The sequence below is a fragment of the Ovis aries genome, chromosome 24 (genome assembly GCF_016772045.2).
Source record: "Ovis aries strain OAR_USU_Benz2616 breed Rambouillet chromosome 24, ARS-UI_Ramb_v3.0, whole genome shotgun sequence".
NCBI lineage: Eukaryota > Metazoa > Chordata > Mammalia > Artiodactyla > Bovidae > Ovis > Ovis aries.
In genome coordinates, this window is record NC_056077.1 from 21412801 (window position 1) to 21439058 (window position 26258).

A 26258-nucleotide genomic window follows, 5' to 3' on the forward strand; every position below is an offset into this window, starting at 1 on the left:
AAGCAGGCAGAGAGGGAGGAAGCTGTGGTGGCCCCAAAGCAAATATCCTGGAGCAAGGGCCAAGGCCTCAGAAAGCAGACTGTCCAGCCCAAAGGGAAAGAGGAAGAAAGCCATTGGGGACACGTGAGCTGGTGTTTCCCAGCACCCAGCCTCTGGGCTGTACCCACTCACTTGCCTTTTTTCTCTGCCCCTCCAGCTTGTCTGTCCCATCCTCACCATGGCTCCTGGAGAGAAGATCAAAGCCAAAATCAAGAAGAATCTGCCCGTGACGGGACCTCAGGCACCTAACATCAAAGAGCTAATGCAGTGGTACTGTCTGAACACCAACACCCACGGCTGCCGCCGCATTGTGGTGTCGCGTGGCCGCCTCCGGCGCCTGCTCTGGATTCTCTTCACGCTGACAGCCGTGGCCCTCATTTTCTGGCAGTGTGCCCTCCTCATCTCATCCTTCTACACCGTCTCTGTCTCCATCAAAGTCCACTTCCAAAAGCTGGATTTTCCTGCGGTCACCATCTGCAACATCAACCCTTACAAGTAAGAGGCAAGAGCAGGCACGTGGAGGAGGGGTCATGCCCCCTCCAGATGCCAATGCCCCTCCCAAAGGTGATGCACTCCAGCCTGCAGACACACTGTTTAGAAACCTGAATTTCTTGCCAGTGTTGGTAAACTGCCCTCTCCCTGGTTTAAAATCTGTACCAAATTTTCAATCCATCAGCAGCTTCTGAGGATGGACTGGCTCAAGGAAGGGAGGAGGGCGAGAGAGGCTGCAAGGAACTCTTCTGCTTGGTGGCTGGGTCTGGAATGGACAAGCATCCCTCCTGTCTGAGACACACACACACACACACACACACACACACACACACACACACACAGAGAGTCCAGCTTAGCCATTTGCCCTGAGCTCGCCCAGCTCACACCCTTACTCTCCCCTGAGCGTGAGCTGGAGGCTGACTCAGACATGACACCTAGATGACTTCCGGAAGCACCTCAGCTGCCCAAAACCCTCACCTGAGTCAACCCAGCCCCACTAATTGAGATCACTGGGCTCTGGGCAGGACCATCCCTTCGTCCTGCCTAATTGTCTGCTGCCTGACCTGTTCTAAATGGGTCATCGGAATCCTTCTCAGGATTATTGAAAACTGATCTGTGAGACAGATCAGAATTTGGCAGAGCAGGGGTGGGGGCAGGGAGAAGGGAAGAGCAAGGGAGGAAGACCATCAAAGAGAACTAACTTGTACAGAGTCCTCGATGAGTTGATGGCAAAGCTCAAAATCAAAATCAGGTCTAAACTCATCCTCCCCCTCAAGGTCTTTCTTTCCTTCCTTCCTTCCTCCCCCCACCCTTTCTTCCCTTCATCAGTTGTTCCGTAATCTCTTACCCAGCCTCTACAAGTTGTCATTCACTGTGCCTTGTTCTGGGGCGTGGAAGTGAACGATCCAAACACAGTCTTTGTCCTAGTGCAGCTGATGTTGGTAGAGGATTGAAATATTAACAAATAAAATTACACTAATAAAATTAATAACATTTGTTATTTAACTGCATATATATATACACACACACATACATACATACAGAGATATGTGGATGGATGGATGGATAGAATAAACTGGTTAACTCTTGCCAATAATCATATTTTACAGATGGGAAAACTGAGACACGAAAAGGCTAAATGGCTTGTCCAGAGTCCCACATCCAGAACCAGGATGGGGAACTGGAACCCAGGCAGTTTGGCTCTGAAGTTTCTATGTTCAGTCACTATGCTGTGTGGTCTGTGCGTAAAGCAAGGGGGCGAGAGAGTGAGGAGAGTTAAGAGGGAGGTCAGGACCATTCTGTATTGTGAAAATGAAAAGATGGTGTTGTTATGCTTCATGTGGTCAACTCCTGAATCATTCTGTGTTCTTGGGGGTTTTCAAGGTAACAGTAATACCCCTCCCTCCCAGCACTGATTCGAGGAGAACCTGTGGGCAGGGGCAAGTATGCCAGGTGGAAACAGAGCCTGCCGCTGGGGAGATTCCTGGTTAGCAGTTATTTACTTGTCTTCACTGTGGTTGGTTTATGGGAGGCAGCTGACAGTCACCACTCCAGAAATGCTGGTTGGGGCAAACTCATCAACACACCCCGAGAGCAAGCAGACAGTGATGGCAAAGGTGAAGCCACAGGCTTCACACAAGGGTCATACAGGAGCCTGTCCCCATTTATTTGAGCCAGTGGTCACGTTGGAGGAGGAAGTTTTCAAATGGCCTGGTCTTCTTGGCCAAGGGCACTGGGGTGATGGGAATGTCGATGGGAAGCAGCACGGTAAAGGGCCAGATGGCTTCCCCCACCCTGACTCCTCCTTCCCGCCCTGGCAGGTACAGTGCTGTGCGCCACCTCTTAGCCGACTTGGAACAGGAGACCAGAGCGGCCTTGAAGCACCTGTATGGCTTTTCAGAGATTACGTCTCGGAAACGCCGTGAGGCACAGTCCCGGAGTTCAGTCAGGAAGGGCACTGATCCCAGATTCCTCAACCTAGCCCCACTGATGGCCTTAGAGAAGGGTGATATGGGCAAGGCCAGGGACTTCTTCACGGGACGGAAGCGGAAAGTCAACGCAAGAATCATTCACAAGGCATCAGATGTCATGCATATCCACAATTCCAAGGAGGTGGTGGGATTCCAGCTGGTAAGATGCACATTCTCATGGTTTCGGGGCCTGGGGTGGGATTATGGGTCCGGGGAGGTGAGGTCATGGGTCGGGGAGGCGTGGTCATGGGTCCAGGGAGGTGCGGTCACGGGTTGGGGAGGCAGGGTCTTGGGTCCAGGGAGGTGGGATCGTGGGTCTGGGGAGGTGGGGTCATGGGTCCGGGGAGGCGGGGTCATGGGTCCGGGGAGGCGGAGTCCTGTCCAGGGAGGTTTCTTCTTTGCTGTTAGTCCTACAGCCCCTCAGAAAGAAACACATTCAGGGTGAATTAGCTGCAAGCAACTGAAACTGATCCAGGCAATCGTTATTATGTGTGCTATGCTCAACTGTGTTCAACTGTTCGCAACCCTGTGGACTATAGCCCGCCAGGCTCCTTTCCATGGGATTCCCCAGGCAAGAATACTGGAGTGGGTTGCCATTTCCTCCTTCAAGGGATCTTCCTGACCCAGGGATCGAACCTGCGTCTACTGTGTCTCCTGCATTGGGAGGCAGATTCTTTACCACTGAGCCACCTGGGAAGCCCCCAGGCAATCTTAAGCAGATAAAAAGGCCAGTAGAACTGGTATCAGGTTGGTGGCCTGTTAGGAACTGGCCACAGAGTAGGAGGTAAGTGGTAGGTGAGCCAGCAAAGCTTCATCTGCTGCTCCCCATCACTTGAACCATCATCCCCACCCACAACATCTGTGGAAAAACTGTCTTTCATGAAACCAGTCCCTTGTGCCAAAAAGGTTGAGGACCTCTGTCTTAGAAGGTGACCAGTAGCTCATGGAGTCCTCTCAAAGGACAGAAATTAGGGAAGATTCAGGGATCCTGGTGGCAAGAAATGATGAAGAGTCATTTCAGATATTGCTGCTGGATGAAATAAGCTTCAATTGTTGATTCAAATCCCTTTGGGGACTATCTGATTGACCAAGTTTGGGTCACCTGATGGCTCATGTAGGGTAGGGCATCTTGATGGACAGTCTTGGCCGACTATATCCAAAGAGGGAAAGGAAATTCTACCAAATAAAATTGGAGTGCAGATACCAGAAGGAAGAAAATAGAAAATGAGCAGCAGAAACAACATGGTGTTCCCAGCAATACTTGCCTTCATGAGGTGCTATCGCCTGACTTCCCATCTCTCCTCCTTGGCCCCATTTAAGAGGCTCTGAAGAAGCAGCCATTTACCAAAAATGAATTCCGCTGCCTTCCTGGCCACACTCAACCATCATCCTCCTCTCTGTGTCCCAGCTGTTTCTGCAGGATGAGAGCTACTCATTCTTCATAGTCTTGGTTGCTGATTGTGAGATCTCATGGCTCCATTTGCCAATCCGGGGGGGAAAGTGGCACTTTCTCTAAATCACTGAACCTTTGTGAAGTTTTCCTGGGTCCTTACACAAGATAAAGTTCTCCTTGATACTCAAATTCATCTTTTGGTGTCTGTCTTTTAGGAGAGTTTTCAAGCCCTGTTGATGAAATGAGAGGGGCTTCTCAGGTGACTCAGTGGTAAAGCATCTGCCTGCAATGCAGGAGAAATGAGTTCAATCCCTGGGTTGGGAAGATCGCCTGGAGAATGGAATGGCAACCCACTCCAATGTTCTTGCCTGGACATTTTCATGGACAGAGGAGCCTGGCGGGCCACAGTCCGTGGGGTCATAGAGTTGAACATGACTGAGTGACTGAGCACACACACACACATAAGTGTAATGAGAACATCTGGACCAGATCACAGTTTCCCTATAAAATTCCCATTATTATATATTTTGAATGCTGGTCTTCCTAACCAGCATATGAGGTGGGGAAGTATGGTATTTTGATCAACATTTTGTAGGTGAAATAAGGGTAGGTACGCAGATGACACCACCCTTATATGGCAGAAAGTGGAGAAGAACTAAAGAGCCTCTTGATGAAAGTGAAAGAGGAGAGTGAAAAAGTTGGCTTAAAGCTCAACATTCAGAAAGCTAAGATCATGGCATCCAGTCCCATCACCTCAAGGCAAATAGATGGGGAAACAATGGAAACAGTGACAGACTTTATTTTTGGAGGGCTCCAAAATCACTGCAGGTGGTGAAATTAAATGACGCTTGCTCCTTGGAAGAAAAGTTATGACCAACCTAAACAGCATATTAAAAAGCAGAGACATTACTTTGTCAAAAAAGGTCCATCTAGTCAAAGCTATGTTTTTTCCAGTAGTCAAGTGTGTATATGAGAGTTGGACTATAAAAAAAGCTGAGCACTGAAAAATTGATGCTTTTGAACTGTGGTGTTGGAGAAGACTCTTGAGAGTCCCTTGGACTGCAAAGCAATCAAACCAGCCAATCCTAAAGGAAATCAGTCCTGAATATTCATTGGAAGAACTGATGTTGAAGTAGAAACTCCCAATACTTTGGCCACCTGATGTGAATAACTGACTCATTTGAAAAGACCCTGATGCTGGGAAAAATTGAAGGCAGGAGGAGAAGGGGATGACAGAGGATGAGATGGTTGGATGGCATCATCAGCTGGATGGACATGAGTTTGAGCAAGCTCCGGGAGTTGGTGATGGACAGGGAGGCCTGGTGTGCTGCTGTCCATGGGGTCACAAAGAGTCATACACGACTGAGTGACCGAACTGAGTGCCTTGCCCAGGGTCCTGCAGAGAGGTCATGGCAGTGTCTGGGCTAGAATCTCAATTTTTAGACTGTTGATCCAATAAGAAATGGTGAGGGTTGGGTGGAACTCAGTAGCCATACTTGGTTAAAGCCTGGCTATCTGGGGACTCTGAAGAAGCTGGTCTTGCTTCTCATTTAGGGACTCATGAGTAAGGCTCTGTGTCCTTCCTCACTCAGCCCTTCTTGGTCCTTGAGGCTTGAGGATGTTGAGTCCCTGGCCTCAGAAGTGAGAAGAAGCCCATCCTTGCCCAGGTATCCCTCCTGTTCCCCTGAGTATCTAGAATCCCAGTTCCTTAGCCTCACAGTCCTTTAAAGGCCCCTGGCAGGGCCCGTGGCTTTATCTTGGTGTCTCCTCTTATTCACAGTGTTCTAATGACACATCCGACTGTGCGGTCTACACCTTCAGCTCAGGGGTCAATGCTATCCAGGAGTGGTACAAGCTGCACTACATGAACATCATGGCACAGGTGTCTCAGGAGAAGAAAATCAACATGAGCTACTCTGCTGACGAGCTGCTGGTCACTTGCTTCTTTGACGGGGTGTCCTGCGATGCCAGGTCAGTAGTGGAAGGCTGCTCTCTCAGCTCCAGGGACCAGGGGCTCTGAGTGCTGGGCTCCTTGCACGCACCTGCAGCTCAGCTAGAGGTCTTGGGAGGGACAGGTGCTCTTCTCACTGACCCTGCCTTTTGGAAAATGACTTATACAGGAGCTCAGCTCTAGAGTCTGTGAGGAAGATGAAGATGACTTAGCATCAAAACATCCTTAAACTCATTAAATTATAAAAACAGAGTAGTTGATGGTGGACATATAACCTTGTATATTACCATCGTGCATACCAGTGAGAACCATCAATCTAGTCAAGAGGAAGTAAGGAAGGAGAGATGGAAGGAGGCAGGGAGAGAAGAAGGGAGGGCAGGAAGGTCTGTGTACAGACGTGAGCTTTCATACCTTTCTACCATTAAGATAACACCCAGATTCCTGGTGGAGACTAAGCAGTCATGGGACATTCTAAAGTGTTCCTGTTTATTGTAAGGACTTTCTTCATTCTTTTAAAATACTAAGCCTTTCTATATGTTAGTCGGTATTTGATCCTTGTGAAAATTGAGTGATTAGAATCATGTCTCCTGAAGGTTGGATTCTAAAGTCAGCATAAGAACTCATTTGCTAGGAATCAGAATGGAAGAGAAGTCAAGGGTTGGCTGAGACATTCAAGCGTAGAGGAAATGAGGACAGATATATTGGCACAAAGAATGCCAAGTCAGGATAGAGAGGGAGGTGAGTGGATTAAGAGGGTGAAGGGAAAGCAGAGGGTGGTTCTTCATCGACATGTGTCAGCTGGACGAGGGGCCTTGTTTGTCATCTGTCAGAGGAAAGATGGGGAAAGTAAGTCATGTCTATCATCCATTGTCCACAGAAGAGAGCTGGCCTGTGAGCGCTGCCCACTGAGATGTCAGCTCAGGTGCATGGTGGGAGTTCCCGGCACAGCCCTTTCTGACCTGTATTCTTCCACCATAGGAACTTCACGCTTTTCCACCATCCAATGTATGGGAATTGCTACACATTCAACAACAGACAAAATGAGACTATCCTCAGCACCTCCATGGGAGGCAGTGAATTTGGTAAGAAAACCTGCATCAGGGGGCTCCTGGGGTGCTCTAATGACAAGCTTGCTGGCAGCCGGACAGTTGGGGTGCTTGAAGCCTTCCAGAGAGACAGGCTCTCCCTAACCTGGCCAGAAACTGGGGATACAACTTTTTCTCATCCGTGTCGGTTCTTTCCTTCTCTATCAGAATCTGTTTTCTTTTTTGACATCTCCTCCTTGCTTTTGAGAGAGCAACAGGGACAACCCTGGTGTTTCTTCACCTGGGGAAACCACTCAGGTTTAAGTTTGTAGCTGGAGTGAGTAATGCCGAGCAGGCAGCTTCTGAATGGACTTAAATCCAGATGTGCTGAGCAGGAGATTAGAGAGGCCAACACACCTTTATCTTGCTTAAGATGGCAGATTTTGGAGTCAAAACCCACTCTGTCACTCGCTGTGCAGCCCAGTGAAAGTTTACTCCCCTTCATTTATTATAAAGTGGGAATAACAATGGTATTGGTAATAGAAGGTAACTGAGAAGTCAAAATATGAAAAGCAGTTAGAATAAGACCTGACACACACTGTATTCATTTGGTTGGGCTGCCATAGCAAAATATTATAGATGGGTGACTTAAACAATGGACGTTTAGAAACTCATGGTCAAGCTGCTGGCAAATTTGGTCCTGGTGAGGACTCTTACTGGCTTGCAGTTGGCCACCTGTCTCTGTCCTCACATGGCCTCTCTCTGCAGGGGGAAAGCTGTGTTGTCTTTTCCTCTTCTCATGAGAACACCAATCCTATGGGATTAGGGTCCACCCTTATGACTTCATTTAACCTTAATCACCTGCCTAAGGCTGATTCTCCAAATACAATCACAGTGGGGATTAACACTTCAACATATAAATAGGGTGGAGGGTGGTCTGCAGAAAGACGCACGATTCAGTCCAGAACACATACTAAGCACCCAATAAATGCTAGTTGTGGTTGTCATGACTACTGTTACTGCCATTACCACCATTGCTGCTGCTGCTACTATTACCACCCAAAACTACTGCCTCCAATATTACCATTATTGCTACTCTACTACCGTGACTTTCGTAGAGAAGGCAGGAACTCAACCAATTGGTCTATCTTGAAAGATTCTAAACAAATTGAACATGATTTGATATATAGATACGCTCCTATAAGAAGAGGCAAGGTCTTAGGAAGGAAAACCCAGTTGGACTCCTCCTCTTTGTTACTGCACAGTCTGTGTTCTTACCACACCTGCAAGAAACCATAACTCAGGGCACATACGTCACTGGGAAGAAGTAGTCTGGGAACTGTTGCACAATCCTGACTCTGCTGCATTTGAGCTTTGTGACCCTGAGCGAATCACTTCCGCACTCAGGGCTTTGATTCCTTTAGTTACAAATAGAGTGAAGGCAAAAGGAGAAGGGGATGGCAGAGGATGAGATGGTTAGATAGCATCACCAACTCAATGGACAGGAATCTGAGCATACTCCAGGAGATGGTAAAGGACAGGGGAACCTTGTGGGCTACACACAATCCATGGGATCGTCAAGAGTCAAACACAACTTAGCGACTAAACAACAACAGAAAGAAGTAAAAATCATTTTAATAATTCTCTTCTTTCAGCTCACATAGGCCCTGCTCATTTGCTCATTTGTTTATCAAATGTTTATTGAGTATCCTCTGTATGTCAGGCCCTCTTCCAAATGTTATGGACCCAGTGGTGAATAACACAGATGTCATCCCTGCTTTCAAGGAGCTTGTATTTTGTTGGAGAGAGACAGATAAATGAATGAACAAGCACATAGACATTATCTGGTTATCAAACCTAGGTTTACACCTCAAGAATTACCCCGCACAATGGCTGAGTTGAGATGGGAATTTTATTTCAGATAAGGAGGTCCAGAAAGGCCTCTGGGATGAGGGTTATTTGAAGAGGAGAAGATGTATGATACGGTCCATTGAGGAGTGTTTGAGCACTAGTAAGTCCGAGAACCTCAGTGAGGAAATGGATTTGGCGTGCTCTGGAAACAGAAAGATGACCAGTGTGCTTAGAGCTTCCTGATGGAGGGGGAGAGTGGGATGAGAAGGAAGGAATCACCATATGAGAGCTAGTCAGGTTTCTGGACAGTATTTTATGGCGTCCCTGTGTATGCAATGAGATGCCTCTGAGGAGTTTCAGACAAGGGAGTGACCTGATTTTAAAAGGTCCCTCTGGCTGCTTGACTCAGATTAGACACAGGTGCAACAGCAGGGTCAGGGAGAGGATTTAGGGCAGTGATCAGATGCACTACTGGTATCTCAGCCACAGCCCTGCACATCCCTTTGGGTGCCCAGCAGAACTCCCCATCTTAAAGAGCCACAAGGAGGTTCACGTGTTAGGCCAGGTAGCAAAACTTGTGCTTAGCAAAGCTGCAGTCGTGACACTGCTCCTGAGCCCTGTTTTGAGCTAAGCTCTGGAAACAGAGCAGTGAAAAGTCAGGCTCCCCTCATGGAGCTTCCCATTTTGCTCTTGTCCACTTTTCACTTGTAGGAAATGCCTGGGTCTTGGATTTGAGACTCCCAGAGTGGTGGGAGAGGTAAGCTACCAGCAGGGAATCTTCTCCTGGCTTTTGACCACAATGGGCTGCCTTGTCCTTCCAGGGCTGCAGGTCATCCTGTACATAAATGAAGAAGAGTACAACCCCTTCCTGGTGTCCTCCACCGGGGCTAAGGTGATTGTCCATCGGCAGGACGAATACCCCTTCATTGAGGACATGGGAACGGAGATTGAGACAGCCATGGCCACCTCCATAGGAATGCACCTGGTAAGAGAACGCTCTGATTTCCATCTGCTTGGCAAGGAGGACAGCTTTTACTGAAGGATAATCAGTGAGGTGGGACTTATGGAAAAGTGTATTGGTTTTAAGAGGAAGTAAAGTCTTGTGTTTTCCAATGATTACTCAAATGGTCACTCTCTAAGTTACACTAAGGGCTATCTTTATGTCTTCTGTGTGGATGAACAAGGACAGGACACCATTTAGGATAAGAATTGAAGGAACCTTCCTTGTTTCAGAGACAGACATCCACGTTTATGAAACCTGTGCTGGAAGCAAGGCATCAGATACTAATGATGTATTTGTCAGTAATATAAATGGAGCAGATTTACACCTTCCTGGCCACCTACAGGCCCATGGAGCATGTAAACCACTCTTGGAAAGTCACTGGGCCTTCACAGGTCTATTTAGTCCCTCCTACTTCCATCAGTTTCAGCTCATGTACCAAGAACCCCCCTTCTCTCAAGTCTTTGACCTCTGAGCTCACTGGATGCTGAGAACACTCATACCTGTCAACAGGAGCACATCTGGGCTGCAGAGTCCAATTCTTGGGTTGGCCATGCCCAATGGAAGTAGAAGGGCAAGGTGAGGGGTGTCCAAGGACACCCCTGGTCACGTCACTGCTTGTATAGTCTCCTGTTTGCAGGCCTGGGTCCCTTTATGCCAGTCTCTCTCTCACACTAACAAAATAAATATTAAGTACTTATTTCAAAGGAGTATATGTACAAAGTCAGTACAAGGGTCCTACCGTGCAGACGCACCTCTCCTATCCCTGACCGCTGGTCTCCTCCTTCCTCCACAGGCAGCTATGGCTGTTGCTTCCATGACTCAGGAGGGAGTTAAAGTCTTCTTCAAGCCTGTGTATAGGTGTAATCATTTCTTTTTTGCAAATGCAAAATACTGTTCTGCCCCAAACTTTCACTTGATAGTATAGCTTGGAAATAGTTCCATAGTAATACACATAGATTCTGCCTCATTCTTCTTAAAGACATAATATCCCATTGTGTGGGTAAGTTATTGAAGCAATTCTCTGTTGATAGACTTGAGCTTGTTTCCAGGTACAACTGAAAACAATGGTGCAGTGGGATGTGTAGTCATCCAGTTACTTCTTAGAAGTATATCATTCAAGACGTTGATTAGCCAAATTGCCCTCCAATGATTTTGTACCAAAACAGGCATTAAGCAATGTTTAATCTTGTGCTAATTTAAGAAAAAATGGCATCTATTATAAGTTTAATTGACAGTCATTCTTAGTGGTATTTTTTCACCTATTTATGGAGGGGAAAAATCTCTCCTTGTGAACCCTTTGTTCATGCCTTTGTTTACAGCCAACCTTCACATTCCAAGGGCTTCCCTTGTGACTCAGCTCGTAAGGAATCAACCTGAAATGCGGGAGACCTGGGTTTGATCCCTGGGTTGGAAAGATCCCCTGGAGAAGGGAAACGTTACCCTCTCTAGCATTCTGGCCTGGATAATTCCATGGACTGTATAGTCCACGGGGTTACAAAGAGTTGGACATGACTAAGCAACTTTCACTTCACTGATGCCCCACATTAGGCCTCTTACCCTTTATACCTTACAAATTTTTCCTCTAGAGCAGTGGTCTCCAAACTTGATTGATCATCAGATTCAGATCTACTGAATCAATCTCTCTGAGAGATGAGCCCAAGGATCTGTATTTTTATCGAACCCCAGAGGTCATTCCAGGAGGCAGCAAACTCAGGAACCTCAGCTTTAGAAACCTGAGTAGTTTAGAATGAAAGAAGAAGAAAAGTGTGTCTTCCTAAGAGAAAGTAGAGCTAGGATGACACCAGAGCTTTAGCACAGCTGTAAATGCTGTCTCCGAAGTGTTACAAAGTCACATGATGGGCATTGGACCTTAATCTATCTATCCATTATCCATTCATCTAACAAGCATTTGCTGAGCACTTCATGTGTGTTAGATACTGGAACGACATCAGTGTCCCCAGAACTGTCCCCGTTCTTTTAGACTTTGGGTCTAGCAGAGAGAATTTATAATAACAAACCAAAAATCACATAGGTGAATAACTATAATCATCATAGGTGCTGAGAAGGATAAATACAGGATGCATGAGAGCATATCACAGAGATGCCTGATATAGGGCTTTTTATGGGGGGGAAGTGGAGAGTTCAAGGGGTGCTTTCCTGACGAAGTGGTATTTAGGTTGGGAGAGTAGAGTTGCTGAACGGGGATCTGTGGCTTCACTGCCTCACCATGGCCTGTTCAAGAGCAACCTTGGACAAGAGAAAGCATGGGGATGGTCATCTGGGAGCCCCAGAGCTCAAAGGAGCCATGTCATGTAGGGGCTTTGTTCAATGTGGGCGGTTTGTTCCACATGGGAAGTGTTGTGTACCAACTTGGCCTGTGTGGATGCTGATGGCCCAGGAAAAAAATCTTGAGCCCCAGCTTGCTCAGACTGTGATTTGAAAAGACTTTAGGTTTCTACTTAAGGAACTAGGTCTGTGATTCCTGTCTTCACCAGCAGATTACAAAACTCCCCGATCAGAACAGTAAGCATTTTGATCCAGTGTTCCCCCCGGCAGTTTTGTACTTGAAGAAGCACCTGGAATTTACAGCACATTCTTACAGCACGTGCTCTTCTTCCCTCCTGCCTGTTACAGTGTCTGCAAACTTAGAGCTTGGGAAAGTATGAGAACCAAGGGAATTGCCCTCTGGTTTTCTTCTCTGAGCTTAAGAATGCCCATCACATTGTTAAGCAAATGCTCCCTTTAGCAATGATGGGTAAACAAAGACATGGGTGGGTTTTCTGCTACACCTAACTTGAGATGTACAAAATGAAAGCCACGGAGCAGGGTCAGGCAGCTCTGGTTCTGATTTATGAGAGTTTAAGACAACAAAAAAAAAAACAAAGATTACTGAGAGGTCACCAGAGGGTCATTAAGAATAAGTCCAAACACACTAGACCTCCTTCCTTCTTTATTTTTTAGGTAGTTATTTATTTACTTTTGAGGAGCATGTTAAACTGGTGGACTCAGTTGGTTAGACAGCTGGTTAACAAATCTTCTTTCATTCATTGAGGGACTCTGTGCCCAAAGCACTGGATATTCAGAGATGGGTATATCAGAGTACCTACCTTCAAAATTCACCTTTAAGAGAAGATAACACAGCTTTGCAATACAGGTCCAAGCTCTGTGGGAATAGGGACCATTTCTATCTGTTCCCAGGCTCAGTTCTTAGGGCGTAGTAGATCCTCCGTAAATATTTTTGGATGGCTGGATGAACGGGAGCCAGGACCAAAGTTGTTGGTGTAGGCTTTCTAGATGATAATTTCTTAAGGACAAATGTCAGGCAAATAGAATCAGGAAAGGCTACTCCAGACAAAGGGCACAGCAATTACAAAGGGGGTTGCAGAAAGGATTTGAAGTCTCATTTCAAAATGATTCAAAATGTGTGAATCATTTTGAAAAACCACTTTGAAGCGCACTCAAAATGCTAGAGGCATTCGAGTATTTACAGTAATACTAAAAAGAAATTATGACTCCCTCACTGAGGCAATGGCTGTGGGGATGAGCAGAAGTGACTGGATTTGAGAGATATTACAGTGTGGAAGCAACAGTGCTGGACGATCAAGGTCATCAGGGAAAGGCCAGGAGAAGTTAGATCCATATTTAGGCTCTGACTTGCGTATTGGGTTGAATGGAAGTACCAGGTTCTGAATTAGGGAATACAAGAAGAGTAGGGTTCAGGGAGAAAATGACCACTTCAGTTTGGCACATACCCAAGGTGTAGCTTTGAGAAATCATTCTGAAAACGTCCAGTGATTAGATGCTCTAAGCCTGGAGCTCAGGAGAAAAATCCAGAAGCAATGGCGGGGTGGGGATTGCATGTAACACAGTTCTAGAGTTAGAAATAAATGCCATCTCTCAAGACCTGAGACAGAACGCAGATGTTTAAGAGCCGAGCAGAGAGGAAATGGAGAAATAGAGGCACCAACGTAGCAGCAGAAGCTGGAAAGGCTTGGTGTCAAAGAAATGAAGATATTTTCAAGGAAGGTGTGAGCTAGAGTGCCAAACACAGTTGAGCCGTCAGGCAAGATAGAGGGTAAATGCTGTTTTCTGGGTTTGGCAACCAAGAGGTCACTGGTTCTTTGCCAGAACAATTTTCAGTGGAAGGAGTGGAACAGAAACCAAAGTACAACAGGTTGGATCATGAATGGGAGATGAGGAAGAGGACAAAGGCAAATTCACCTAGGGGGGTGCGGATCAGGCCCTGAAGAGGGGCGAGACTTCACTGTCACCGCAAGCCCTACTGCACATTCCTATCTTAAAGCACCCGCTTCTTTTCACAAGCATGTTTGTAACAGGGATTAAGGGCTCAGACTCTGGAGCCAGACAGCTAGGATCCAAACCCCAACTTTGCACTTGGGCTGTGTGACCTCTGTGTCTCAGTCACCTCATCTGTGAAATGGGGATGATAGTAATATTGCTGTACAGGCTGGTGAGAATTCAGTGAGCTGATTCATGCCAAACGGTGCTTGGCATGTGTTGAGTGCTCCAAAAATATTGGCTATTACTATACACCCTTCTTTTTTTAAAAAAAAGAAAAGAGATGTGAAAGGATGGAAAAATAAGCATTAGTGGAGATTTTTCTTGTCCTTCCTGACACCCCCATTCTTTATGAGGGAGATATTGTTCTCTTCCATATAGTATTTAGAAGGCGTGCTAATGATTTGCCATATGTGTTACAAATATCTTTCCCAGTTTGTGCTTTCATTTTAGTTATCATTATGCTACCTTTTTCATGGGCAAAAACATCAGGTGTTTAGTCAAAGTCTTCAGTTTCTTCTTTAGTCATTATGTTTATTGAGTATTTTTCCTCCTTGAGATCAGATACTGAGCTGAATTTCCTTCCAGTTATTTCATTATTTCATTATTTTAATAGTTTAACCCACTAGAATTTCTATCTCTGCAAGATTTGAGATTAAGATAGGATTTATTACTTCCTCCAAATTCTTAACAAGTAGTCCTAACTTCATATGTTGAATGGTTCTTTTTCCTCCACTGATTAGGACATAAATTCTTATAATTTATTAGCATCTAGGAATTATCTCATAACTTATTACAATATAAAAACAGAACAAAAGAAAAGAGATTTAAAGCACCCATAACTCCATCTAGGGTTTCCTGTTGCCCTTGGGCGTTTCCCTGACACAGTTCAGACTTTACAGGGGTGAGGTAAGGACTCCTGTGCGACTTCCCTCCTCCCCCAGAATTCTCAGAAGGAAGCAGATAGGACCTGGTTTGAGAAAAATGAGTCCTGTTTCCACATACACCCACATACAACACATGTGCACACATACGCCTAATCACACCCACACACACCTGTGCGTGCATGCATACCACACACCTATCTATCTATCTGTTTAAACTTCACACACTCTCTCTCACACACACACACACACATATTCATCCACATTTTGGGGTCCCTAGGGATCAGGACAGAAGCCAAAATGTTTCCCCACCCTGCCCATGTCAGCAGTTCTGGAAAGCTGACAGGGAAAAGAAGAAATGAAAGGCGAGGGGGTAAGGGGGAGAGAGAGTGAGAGAAAGCCAGGGCTCTGTCCAGGTTCCTCTGACTGAGGCTCCGAGAAGCTGAAGACATCTATTCCACTCTAAAAAGGCCATTTGCCCTACCTGCCCCAGCCCCAGGTGTTTTAGGAAACAGCCTGAATAACCCAGTTTGATAAGCATCCTTCAGAGTAAAGGGCCATTGAATACTCAAAAAGCATAACAATCACAATGTTATGACTTTCTCACAATCAGTTTCCTGGAAGTGGTCCTCAGGCTGATTCTCAAAGTAGAAGGAGCCCCAGCTGCCTTTGCCAACTGCACAGGGCTTACCTGCATGGACAGACCCTCTCCTCCAGATTTCAGGGTACTGAACACTCCCCGCAGGCAAATAGAGCCCGGGGCTGACACTCGGGGCTCTGTAGCCAGTTTAGCAGGACGTGGGGGCTCCAAGGACACCTGATCGGAAGTGTGCGGCTTGGAGAAGCTTAGAGGGTAGCATTGGGTGAAGGTGCCCTTGAAGGAAGCCACTGCTTGGCATCTCTGTGCCCATTTCCCAGCCTAGCCCTGGCATGTACTGGAAGCTCTGAATCTGTTTGTTCCCCAGCTATTAGAGGAATGAAGTAAGTCTCTTTATTCTGTACTGACACGGAAAGACACACACTCTTTATTATGAATGAGAAAAGGATATTGTAGGGCAAGGGAACATGTGAATCTTTGTGTCTGGATCTCAGGATGGAAATCTGACCTGTTGCAGTAGGTGCCCAGGGGAAGAGAGGAAATCAGATGGTTACTTTCCTCTCTGCTTCTTCTGTTTAAAATGTTTAAAATGAGCACTGTCTTTTGCCCTGGAGGTTCTTGCAGTTAATTGAGGAAGACTAATGGATCAACAGATGAATTATAATACAAACAGAAAGAGATTATAGCCCCTTGAGATGACTATAGTTTCTATTTGCACCAAACTTCTTGATTTCTTTCCCCCCACCCCACCCACCCTCAACTATCTTTCTCTCTATTCAGCCACTCTTCAAAGAAAAAGAAATTTCTTCCTTCCCTCCCATAAATCTGACATCCATTTGCCCTTTACCCTCCCCATCTTAAAAAAAAAAAAAAAAGAAACACCTTTGTACACATACACACACACACACACAAACCAAATCCTAGCTATGAGTTGGTCACAAATTATATTCTATAGTTGCTCCCCCTTGGGAGACATTATCCTTCTTTTCCCCTAATTGTCTTGTCTGGATTGTTCCTTTGTAGTGACAAATATTAAGCTAGAACCAAATGTGTAAGCCATAATAAAAAACATAATTTAATAAGGCTTTCAAATAGTGAGTTGCAGTGTTCTTACCTCTTCTGATCAGGGTATCATTCTATACTGCTGGGCATTCTTTGGTCCTATCTAAGAAAGTCCATTTTTCCAAGTCACCTTCTGGGACCAAAAGGTAAGAAGATAGGGAATGAGTCCTTCGCTGAGATAAGAATCCCATGCAGCACAGTCACTGCTCATCTAATCCCTCCTGCCCCATCCCCATGGATTCTCCAGCGGCTCACTACTATTCAGGAAACCAAATCCAAACCCATGTTTCTCAGCAGTATAGGAGACTGCCACAATTTGTCCTTGGCGTCCCTCTCAGACGTCATCTCCAGCGACGGCTCTCCCTTTCACCACGGTCCAGCCACCCTGGCCCCCTCCCACCTCCGCTCCGGCTGCCCCTTCTGCCTAATCCTCTTCCTACATTTCTTGACAAGTCCAGCTCTTTCCTGCCATTCCATGTCTTCCCTAATCACTTTTGGAAAGGTTGTCCCCTCCTCCGAACCCTTCCAGTTTCTACCTAGTTCCATTGATCACTATAAAAAATTATTCAAAATGATTTATTTGCTTTTTGGGCATCGGTCTACTCCATTAGAATGTGAGCCCCAGGAAAGCAGGAAACTTATTTTGATCCTTGTGGATTCCATAGTGCTCACAAGAGGGCTTCCCTGGTGGTAAAGAATCCAACTACCAATGCAGGAGATATGGGTGACTCAGGTTCAATCCCTGGGTCGGGAAGATCCCCTGGAGAAGGGCATGGCAATCCACCCCAGTATTCTTGCCTGGAAAATCCCATGGACAGAGGAGCCTGGCAGGCTACAGTCCATGGGGATGCAAAGAGTTGGACGTGACTAAGCGACTGAGTGACATAGTGCCTAGAATAGCATCAAGCTCCTAGTAGGTGCTCAATAAATATTTGTTAAATGAATGAGTGGGTGGTTGCTCAGCTCCTAGAAGCTGCTAGCAATGCCCCTTGTCTGGGTCCTGGAGGGGTGCAGGGCTGAATATGTGCTGCTGTGATTACAGACGGAGTCCTTCAAGCTGAGTGATCCCTACAGCCGCTGCACGGAGGACTGGAGTGACGTGCAGATCACGAACATCTTCAACGCCACGTATTCCCTCCAGGTACAGGCTGGAGGCAGCACCCAGCCCCGGGCTGTGGTCTGGACCCAGGAGACAGAATTATATATAGGTTGGGGTGTGTCTGGGACCAGGAACTGTGGTGAGAATCCTGGGGTTCATCCAAAAGATCTCAAGAACAAATGATGCCGGCTGGTTCCAGTCCTCCTCAACCCACCTGTAACCAGAGCTTAGTCGAGGTTTGCCTGGAACAGAACGTACAGCTCAACAAACCTGCTTCCTAAATCAGCCTTGGCGAATGCGAGACAGGAGCAGGAGGCAGTCTGGGAGGGGTTGGCTAAGGGGTGCCTTTCATCCGCTGACAGCTTTGGACAAGTTGTGTGCTCCTCAGTAGCCACCAGGGGAGTTTGGATTGGATCAGGGACTGCTAATCGGTGGTTTCCAGGCCCCTTCCAACCTGCCCACCTGGTTTTTCACCTGGTTTTAAAGTCGGGGAATTTCATAAGAAAATCCAGATTTCTAGCTTCTCTTGAAAAATAAGATCTGGTAACAATGGGCCCATATTCCTACAGGATAAACAGTGGATAGAGTAGCCTTATCAAATGAGACACGTTCTTTGGTTCCCTGCAGTCTCCACCACCCATTAGTTATTACCTACATTGACCCTTGGGTGCTATCACCTGTTACACCTTGTCTTCTGTTCTGCGAGTCTGCCCTTCACTTCCCACCAGGACACCTAGAGAGTCAAATGAGAATCACCCAGCAGAGCAAAAGGACCAGGCGCCCTCTGCCCTGAATCCTCTAGCTTCTATTAGAGCTGAGCTGAGAGGTGGTGGAGACACTATGAAAAGAGACTAGTGGTCAGACAAGGTCTGCTTGTAAGAAATAGAGATGCAATCACACTGACATTAAGACAGAAGAAAAAGAAAAGTCAGCTCAGTGGAAAGACACTCGGGATAATATTTAGTGAGAAACTAGCATTTACAAACACTTTACATCTTTCGATTCATATCACGACCACCTCATGAAGTAGGTCCTGTTACAGTGATTGCAAAAATGAAGAAAACAAAGCATCAGAGAGTTTAAGTAACTCACCTGAGGTCACACAACTGGGAGGTGGCAAAGCTGATATATGAACTCAAGTAGCCTGACTTCCAAGGCCCCAGTGTTAGCTCTTGTGGCTCTAAGCTTTGTGGATATCATGGTACCTTAAGATCCCCAGGGATCCTGCGTGGAGGGCGTGCAGCTGAAAACTGGAAAGTTGGAGACTATGTTTGTTTCTGTTTCTTGGCACCTGTGCCAAGTTCCCCACTTACCTCTGGGTCAGCACTCACGTGGTGGCAAATGACCACCCCAGCCCCTCTCTAGCTCATCCTGGCCTCCACATCTCAAATTCCCAGTATGTTTTCTAGCTTTGTCCCTTTGACCCTATCAGCTAGGACATGAGGGGTACGTTTATGCTGTCTGCCGAGGCTGTGGGAGGTTGACCCCCTCTGACTGGGGGATATAGGGAGGGGAGATCTCTGGCAGCCACAGGCAAGGAGGTTGAGGGAACTCCTGGGTCTTGTGTTTCAGATCTGCCTTCACTCGTGCTTCCAGGCAAAGATGGTAGAGAACTGTGGGTGTGCCCAGTACAGTCAGCCTCTACCTCAGGGAGCCAACTACTGCAACTACCAGCAGCACCCCAACTGGAGTGAGTGAGACACCAACACCCCCCACCTTGCACACCCCCGGAGCAGGGTCAGCCCCACCCTGGCAATACCTAAGGCACTCCCAGGACCCTGCCCTGATGGCCTTTGACCTGAGGGAGACAGAGAGATAGTAACCAGTTTCACTCATGTTGTGAAACCTGGCTTGAATTCCACTTTCTGATTAAGGACCAAATGCTACACCCCAGCTTTTGCTAAGTCCCTGACCCCCTCTGTCAACTCCAGGAGGTAGGGACTATTGATAGTGTCCTTCCTTTCACAGAACAAATAACTGAGGCTCAAAAAGGTTAAGCAACTTGCCCAAGATCACACAGCCAGGGTCTAACAAAGCTAGACCCAAGGCAAGGACTGCCAACCCATCCCACTTCCAGCTAATGTGCTTAACTGTGGCAATTTTCCGCCTCTCAAAATCACAAGGTAGCAATTGTTTCCGGAGAACTAGTATCTGTAGAAAGTGGAAGGTGAAATCATTAAAAGGAGACTGTGGGGGTATTGAGCTTCCCAAGCAGCTCACTGGGTAAAGAATATGCCTGCAATGCAGGAGAGGCAGGCAGATGCAGGTTCGATCCCTGGGTCAGGAAGATCCCCTGGAGGAGGGCATGGAAACCCACTCCAGTATTCTTGCCTGGAGAATCCCATGGACAGAGGAGCCTGGCAGGCTATGGGCCATGGGGTCGCAAAGAGGCAGACATGACTGAAGTGACTAAGCATGCATGCATGGGGGCATCATTGGGAAACCCTAGAAAGGGCCCCGTGGCCCCAAAGTTCATATCTCCCCACACCCTGTTCCTCAGTGTACTGCTACTACCAACTGCACCAGGCCTTCGTCCGGGAAGAGCTGGGCTGCCAGTCGGTGTGCAAGGAAGCCTGCAGGTGCGTGGACCCAAAAGGGTGGGACGAACACGGCTGGGCTGGGCCAGGCCACCCACACTCACTCTATGCCCTTCTCCGCTTAGCTTTAAGGAGTGGACACTGACCACCAGCCTGGCACAGTGGCCATCAGAGGTCTCTGAGGTAAGTTCTCTGCCCACTCTTCCCCTCTGGAAACTTCGGCCTGTAGCCTGAGGTCCTGGCTGTGTCTTCTGGCCTCAGGGGTGATCCACTGGGAAGGCCCATGTCAGGAGCTGGGGCTGAGAGGAGAGAGCAGACAGGCTGGCTCTGGCCTCTCCAGGCATCCCCAGGCCACTTCTTTCTCCACCACAGAAATGGTTGCTGTCTGTTCTCACCTGGGACCAAAGCCAGCAAATAAAGAAGAAACTCAACAAGTAAGTTGATCTCTGCCCTGCTTCCTCTGCTCCTGCCCACCCTGGTTCCAGCCTCCTCACTTGATTCCTCCATGCCAAACCCTCTCCTTTTCATTCATTCACTCCCTCACTCATTCCTTTATTCAACAGATATTTCTTGAGTCTCATCATGAGGTAGGCCCTGCTCTAGGCTAAGGGCTCTCAACCCACAGCATGAATTTATTGATGCTTTTCCCATTGCGGTGCATTGAATACACTGCCAAAATGAAACTATCATGAAACAGTACTCTTTTATGATGTACAGGGCATTCAGGCTGCTTCTCAGACGTTGCACACTTGTATACCAAACCATCCAACTCGTGTACCAATTGTTTACAACCGTCCGATGGGTCACAGCATAATTCCAAATGCCTAGTGCCTATATCAGTTGATAAAAATTTTGAATCTCTCTGTGGAGGCAACCTGATCTTTTATATTTCACTTTGTAAAAGGTACTAGTAAGACTCAGTACATTTATTTCATGATTTCCTGATGTATCTTGACCCACTTGGAAAAATACTCTTTTAAACCTTGCAGCTTCTAATCGCACTTGATTTTCCTTATCAAAATTCACTTCGAAGAGACTTTTAGCAAAAATCACCCAGGCCAGAGTTCAAGGATCTCAACAGATGGAGACAAAGGTAGAGCAGGTGGGTGTGGGATTGCCATGTAAACTAACATTTCTCTGGGCCATTACTGTTTACATGGTTCCCTACCCCAGTTTGGTCTCCAGCATCTTATTTAATGTCCACTAGGCAAGGTGTGAGGTGCTGGGGGATGCCGTGATAACCAAGCAGACACGATGCTTGCCTCCAGGGACTTCAGTTCATTTCAGTTCAGTTCAGTAGCTCAGTCGTGTCTGACTCCCTGAGACCCCATGAATTGCAGCACGCCAGGCCTCCCTGTCCATCACCAACTCCCGGAGTTCATTCAAACTCACGTCCATCGAGTCGGTGATGCCATCCAGCCATCTCATCCTCTGTCGTCCCCTTCTCCTCCTGCCCCCAATCCCTCCCAGCATCAGACTCTTTTCCAATGAGTCAACTCTTCCCATGAGGTGGCCAAAGTACTGGAGTTTCAGCTTCAGCATCATTCCTTCCAAAGAAATCCCCGGGCTGATCTCCTTCAGAATGGACTGGTTGGATCTCCTTGCAGTCCAAGGGACTCTTGAGAGTCTTCTCCAATACTACACTTCAAAAGCATCAATTCTTCAGCACTCAGCTTTCTTCACAGTCCAACTCTCACATCCATACATGACCACCGGGAAGACCATAGCCTTGACTAGACGGACCTTAGTCGGCAAAGTAACGTCTCTGCTTTTGAATATGCTATCTAGGTTGGTCATAACTTTCCTTCCAAGGAGTAAGCGTCTTTTAATTTCATGGCTGCAATCACCATCTGAAGTGATTTTGGAGCCACCAGAAATAAAGTCTGACACTGTTTCCACTGTTTTCCCATCTATTTCCCATGAAGCGATGGGACCAGATGCCATGATCTTCGTTTTCTGAATGTTGAGCTTTAGGCCAACTTTTCACTCTCCTCTTTCACTTTCATCAAGAGGCTTTTGAGTTCCTCTTCACTTTCTGCCATAAGGATGATGTCATCTGCATATCTGAGATTATTGATATTTCTTCTGGCAATCTTGATTCCAGCTTGTGTTTCTTCCAGCCCAGCGTTTCCCATTATGTACTCTGCATATAAGTTAAATAAGCAGCCTTGTTTAAATAAGCCAAGTTAAATATACAGCCTTGACGTACTCCTTTTCCTATTCGGAACCAGTCTGTTGTTCATGTCCAGTTCTAACTATTGCTTCCTGACCTGCATATAGATTTCTCAAGAGGCAGGTCAGGTGGTCTGTATTCTCATCTCTTTCAGAATTTTCCACAGATTATTGTGACCCACACAGTCAAAGGCTTTGGCATAGTCAATAAAGCAGAAATAGATGTTTTTCTGGAACTCCCTTGCTTTCTCGATGATCCAGCGGATGTTGGCAATTTGATCTCTGGTTCCTCTGCCTTTTCTAAAACCAGCTAGAACATTTGGAAGTTCACAGTTCACATATTGTCGAAGCCTGGCTTAGAGAATTTTGAGCATTACTTTACTAGCATGTGAGATGAGTGCAATTGTGTGGTAGTTTGAGCATTCTTTGGCATTGCCTTTCTTTAGGATTGGAATGAAAACTGACCTTTTCCAGTCCTGTGGCCACTGCTGAGTTTTCCAAATTTGCTGGCATATTGAGTGCAGCACTTTCATAGCATCATTTTTAAGGATATGAAATAGCTCAACTGGAATTCCATCACCTCCACTAGCTTTGTTCGTAGTGATGCTTTCTAAGGCCCACTTGACTTCACTTTCCAGGATGTCTGGCCCTAGGTGAGTCATCACACCATCGTGATTATCTTGGTCATGAAGATCTTTTTCGTACAGCACGCCAGGCTTCCCTGTCCATCACCAACTCCCGGAGCTGACTCAGACTCACGTCCATCGAGTCTGTGATGCCATTCAGCCATCTCATCCTCTGTCGTCCCCTTCTCCTCCTGCCCCCAATCCCTCCCAGCATCAGAGTCTCTTCCAATGAGTCAACTCTTCTCATGAGGTGGCCAAAGTACTGGAGTTTCAGCTTCAGCATCATTCCTTCCAAAGAAATCCCAGGGCTGATCTCCTTCAGAATGGACTGGTTGGATCTCCTTGCAGTCCAAGGGACTCTCAAGAGTCTTCTCCAACACCACACTTCAAAAGCATCAATTCTTCGGCATTCAGCTTTCTTCACAGTCCAACTCTCACATCCATACATGACCACTGAAAAGACCATAGCCTTGACTAGACGGACCTTTGTTGGCAAAGTAACGTCTCTGCTTTTCAATATGCTATCTAGGTTGGTCATATGTCTCCCAGACATGTTTTAGATTGCCATCAAACAATCACGATTGCAAGGTTTCATTGTGGGAGGGCAGCTGTGGGGACTGATTTAGTCTAGAGCTGGGGAAATGGTTTTTGAGTGAAGGGATGGCTTGAGTGACCAGGTCCAGGCTGGAGATGTGCTCTGTGGTGCACAAGGAACCCCATAAACCAGGTTCTAAGACACCCTGTGGAGCTCAGAGCCTGGGCCTTGCTGGGGGCTGGGCCAGAGAGACACAGCCATGCTGAGGGGCTGGCTATTTGCTAGAGTGCAAAAGCCTCCAAGTCACCTTGGCCCTGCCTATTGGAATTCTTACAGGACAGACTTGGCCAAACTCTTGATATTCTACAAAGACCTGAACCAGAGATCCATCATGGAGAACCCTGCCAACAGTGTGAGTAGCTCCCTTCTGAGACTGTCCCGGGTCTGCGACTTTGCCCATCTGCCTGGCCTCAGGGAGCAGAGTCAGACTGTGGGGGTCCAGCCCAAGCTAGTAGGGCCACCAAAGGCCAACCAGGCCTTAGATCAGAATGGGCAGGGTAGGAGGGGACAGATAGCCTGCCCTCATCTTCCCCAAACCTGTTCAGGGCCAGGGCTAACCAGTGGCTCCCTTGGGCCTCAGGGTCTTTGCAAGAAGCCAGCTTGGTGGGGATTCCCCCTTGATCGTGTGGTTTGGCCTCCCTTGCAGATCGAGCAGCTTCTATCCAACATTGGTGGCCAGCTGGGCCTGTGGATGAGTTGCTCCGTCGTCTGTGTCATTGAGATCATCGAGGTCTTCTTCATCGACTCCCTCTCCATCATTGCCCGCCACCAGTGGCACAAAGCCAAGGGGTGGTGGGCCCGGAGACGGGCACCCGCCTGCCCTGAGGCTCCCCACATCCCACAGGGCCGGGACAACCCTGGCCTCAACATAGACGATGACCTGCCCACTTTCACCTCTGCCTTGAGTCTGCCTCCAGCCCCAGGGCCCCAGGTGCCCGGCACACCACCCCCCAGATACAACACCCTGCGCTTGGAGAGGGCCTTTTCCAGTCAGCTAACAGACACCCAGGTGCCAGCTGAGTCCTGAGGCAGGGCGGGGAAGAAAGATGGAGCCAAGACCACAAGCCACGGTTGAGAACTTAGTCTCCAGCACACAGGGGGTATCTTCCCCTCTCTGAGCTTTTCAAAGACATTGTCTACGAGTCTGCTTTGAACGAGGTGGGCCTGGGCGTGTGCAGGGGACCGTCGGACCCCTCCCAGCCACACTCATAAGGGCCGCCTAGGACGAGCTAGATCCTGCAGGCCAAACCCCTTAGCACACCTGCTGCGGAGAGAGATGGGGCCAAGGAGATGGGGCCGGCCTGGACAAAGGCCAGGAGTGAAGCCTGACAGAGTTCTTGGCCAGATCTAGAGAAAGAGAGAGTGAGAGACTCCTCCAAAGCACCAAGTTGGGGGTTTCAGCCACTCCTCCAGCCTGGGCTGGGGCCCAAGGATGTGACTTTACGTGTCGAGGCCTGACATTCACAGCTTGGTGCCAAAGATAGGAGGAAACTCTGGGCCTGGAGCTGGAGCTGTTTGTGAGTAAACCGTTCCTAGTCGCTGACATCAGAGAAGGCAATGGCAACCCACTCCAGTACTCTTGCCTGGAGAATCCCAGGGACGGCGGAGCCTGGTGGGCTGCTGTCTATGGGGTCGCACAGAGTCGAACACAGCTGATGCGACTTAGCAGCAGCAGCAGTCGCTGACATTGGGGCAAGGTCTGCTCTGAGTCCTCAGGAGGGAGGTGGCTCAGGGTCCTTGGAGTGTTAGAGGGGAAGAGGGCCCTGTGGGGGCACCTAGGGGTGTGGCAGGAGGCCCTCACTCTGACATGGGGCGGGGAGGGGGGCATATTCTGGGCAGCTAAGCCAGTACTCTGGGCCCTTAGCAGAGAAGGGCCAGTTAAAGGACTCTGTTGGCCACTCCTGTCTGGTGGTAGCCCAAGGCATGACTTCCTGATAACCCACCTCAGCTGCTTTTTCTCCAAGGCAGACCACCTTCCCCCACTGATTGGCCTGCCCCTCAGCAGCAAGTCAGCCACGTGGACAGCTACCTCCTGCCATATCCACACCTTCCATGATGATGGGAGCTGACGTGTATTAAGCACACAGTAGGTGCCCACTATCAGCTCAAGAACCATGTGCTGGCTGCTGCACTCAGCACTTACAAAGATTGGCATAGGGGACTGCAAACTTCAACCCACAAGCCAAATCCTGTTTTTGCCTGTGACCTAAGAGTGATTTTGGCATTTTTTTTAATACTGTTAAAAATATCAAAAGAAGGACCATTTGTGACATGAAAAGTATATGCAATTCAAGTTTCAGTGTCCATAATAAAGTTTTATTGGAACACAGTCATGCCCCTTTGTTCACTCATTGTGTATGGCTGGGTTACCACGGTGGGCAGAGGTAAGTGGCTGCTCTTGCAGCCCCCCAGGAGCCTGAAGTATTTATTCCCTGGCCTTGTACAGAAAAAGAAATCTACCAAACCTGGGATTAGCACAGTAAGGAGGTATGGTTATCCCACTGTGTGGATGAGGAAACTTGAGACAGAGAAATGTTGGCTTACTTGCCCAGGGTGACCCGGCTAGGAAGTGGCAGAGCTGGGTTTTCAACCTGGGCAGGGTGACTCCAGAGCCCATGCACTTTATCAGTCCATCATTTTTGCATCCAATCAGTGTCTGTGC

The 26258-nt window shown here is 47.6% G+C and overlaps 1 protein-coding gene across 1 annotated transcript in view; it reads left to right on the forward strand.

Annotated features, from left to right (window-relative positions):
- The window catches only part of SCNN1G (sodium channel epithelial 1 subunit gamma), a 29342-nt gene extending 3417 nt beyond the window's left edge, over positions 1–25925 (forward strand). The window contains exons 2-13 of the mRNA XM_012104264.4: positions 197–534; positions 2352–2661; positions 5675–5865; positions 6824–6927; positions 9543–9706; positions 17610–17708; positions 19239–19356; positions 20167–20245; positions 20329–20386; positions 20576–20637; positions 23873–23948; positions 24243–25925. Of these exons, the coding sequence (XP_011959654.1) occupies positions 218–534; positions 2352–2661; positions 5675–5865; positions 6824–6927; positions 9543–9706; positions 17610–17708; positions 19239–19356; positions 20167–20245; positions 20329–20386; positions 20576–20637; positions 23873–23948; positions 24243–24623 (1959 nt within the window). The 5' untranslated portion in view covers positions 197–217 and the 3' untranslated portion in view covers positions 24624–25925. The remainder of the gene's footprint in view (positions 1–196; positions 535–2351; positions 2662–5674; positions 5866–6823; positions 6928–9542; positions 9707–17609; positions 17709–19238; positions 19357–20166; positions 20246–20328; positions 20387–20575; positions 20638–23872; positions 23949–24242) is intronic.
- Positions 25926–26258: the final 333 nt, after the last annotated feature.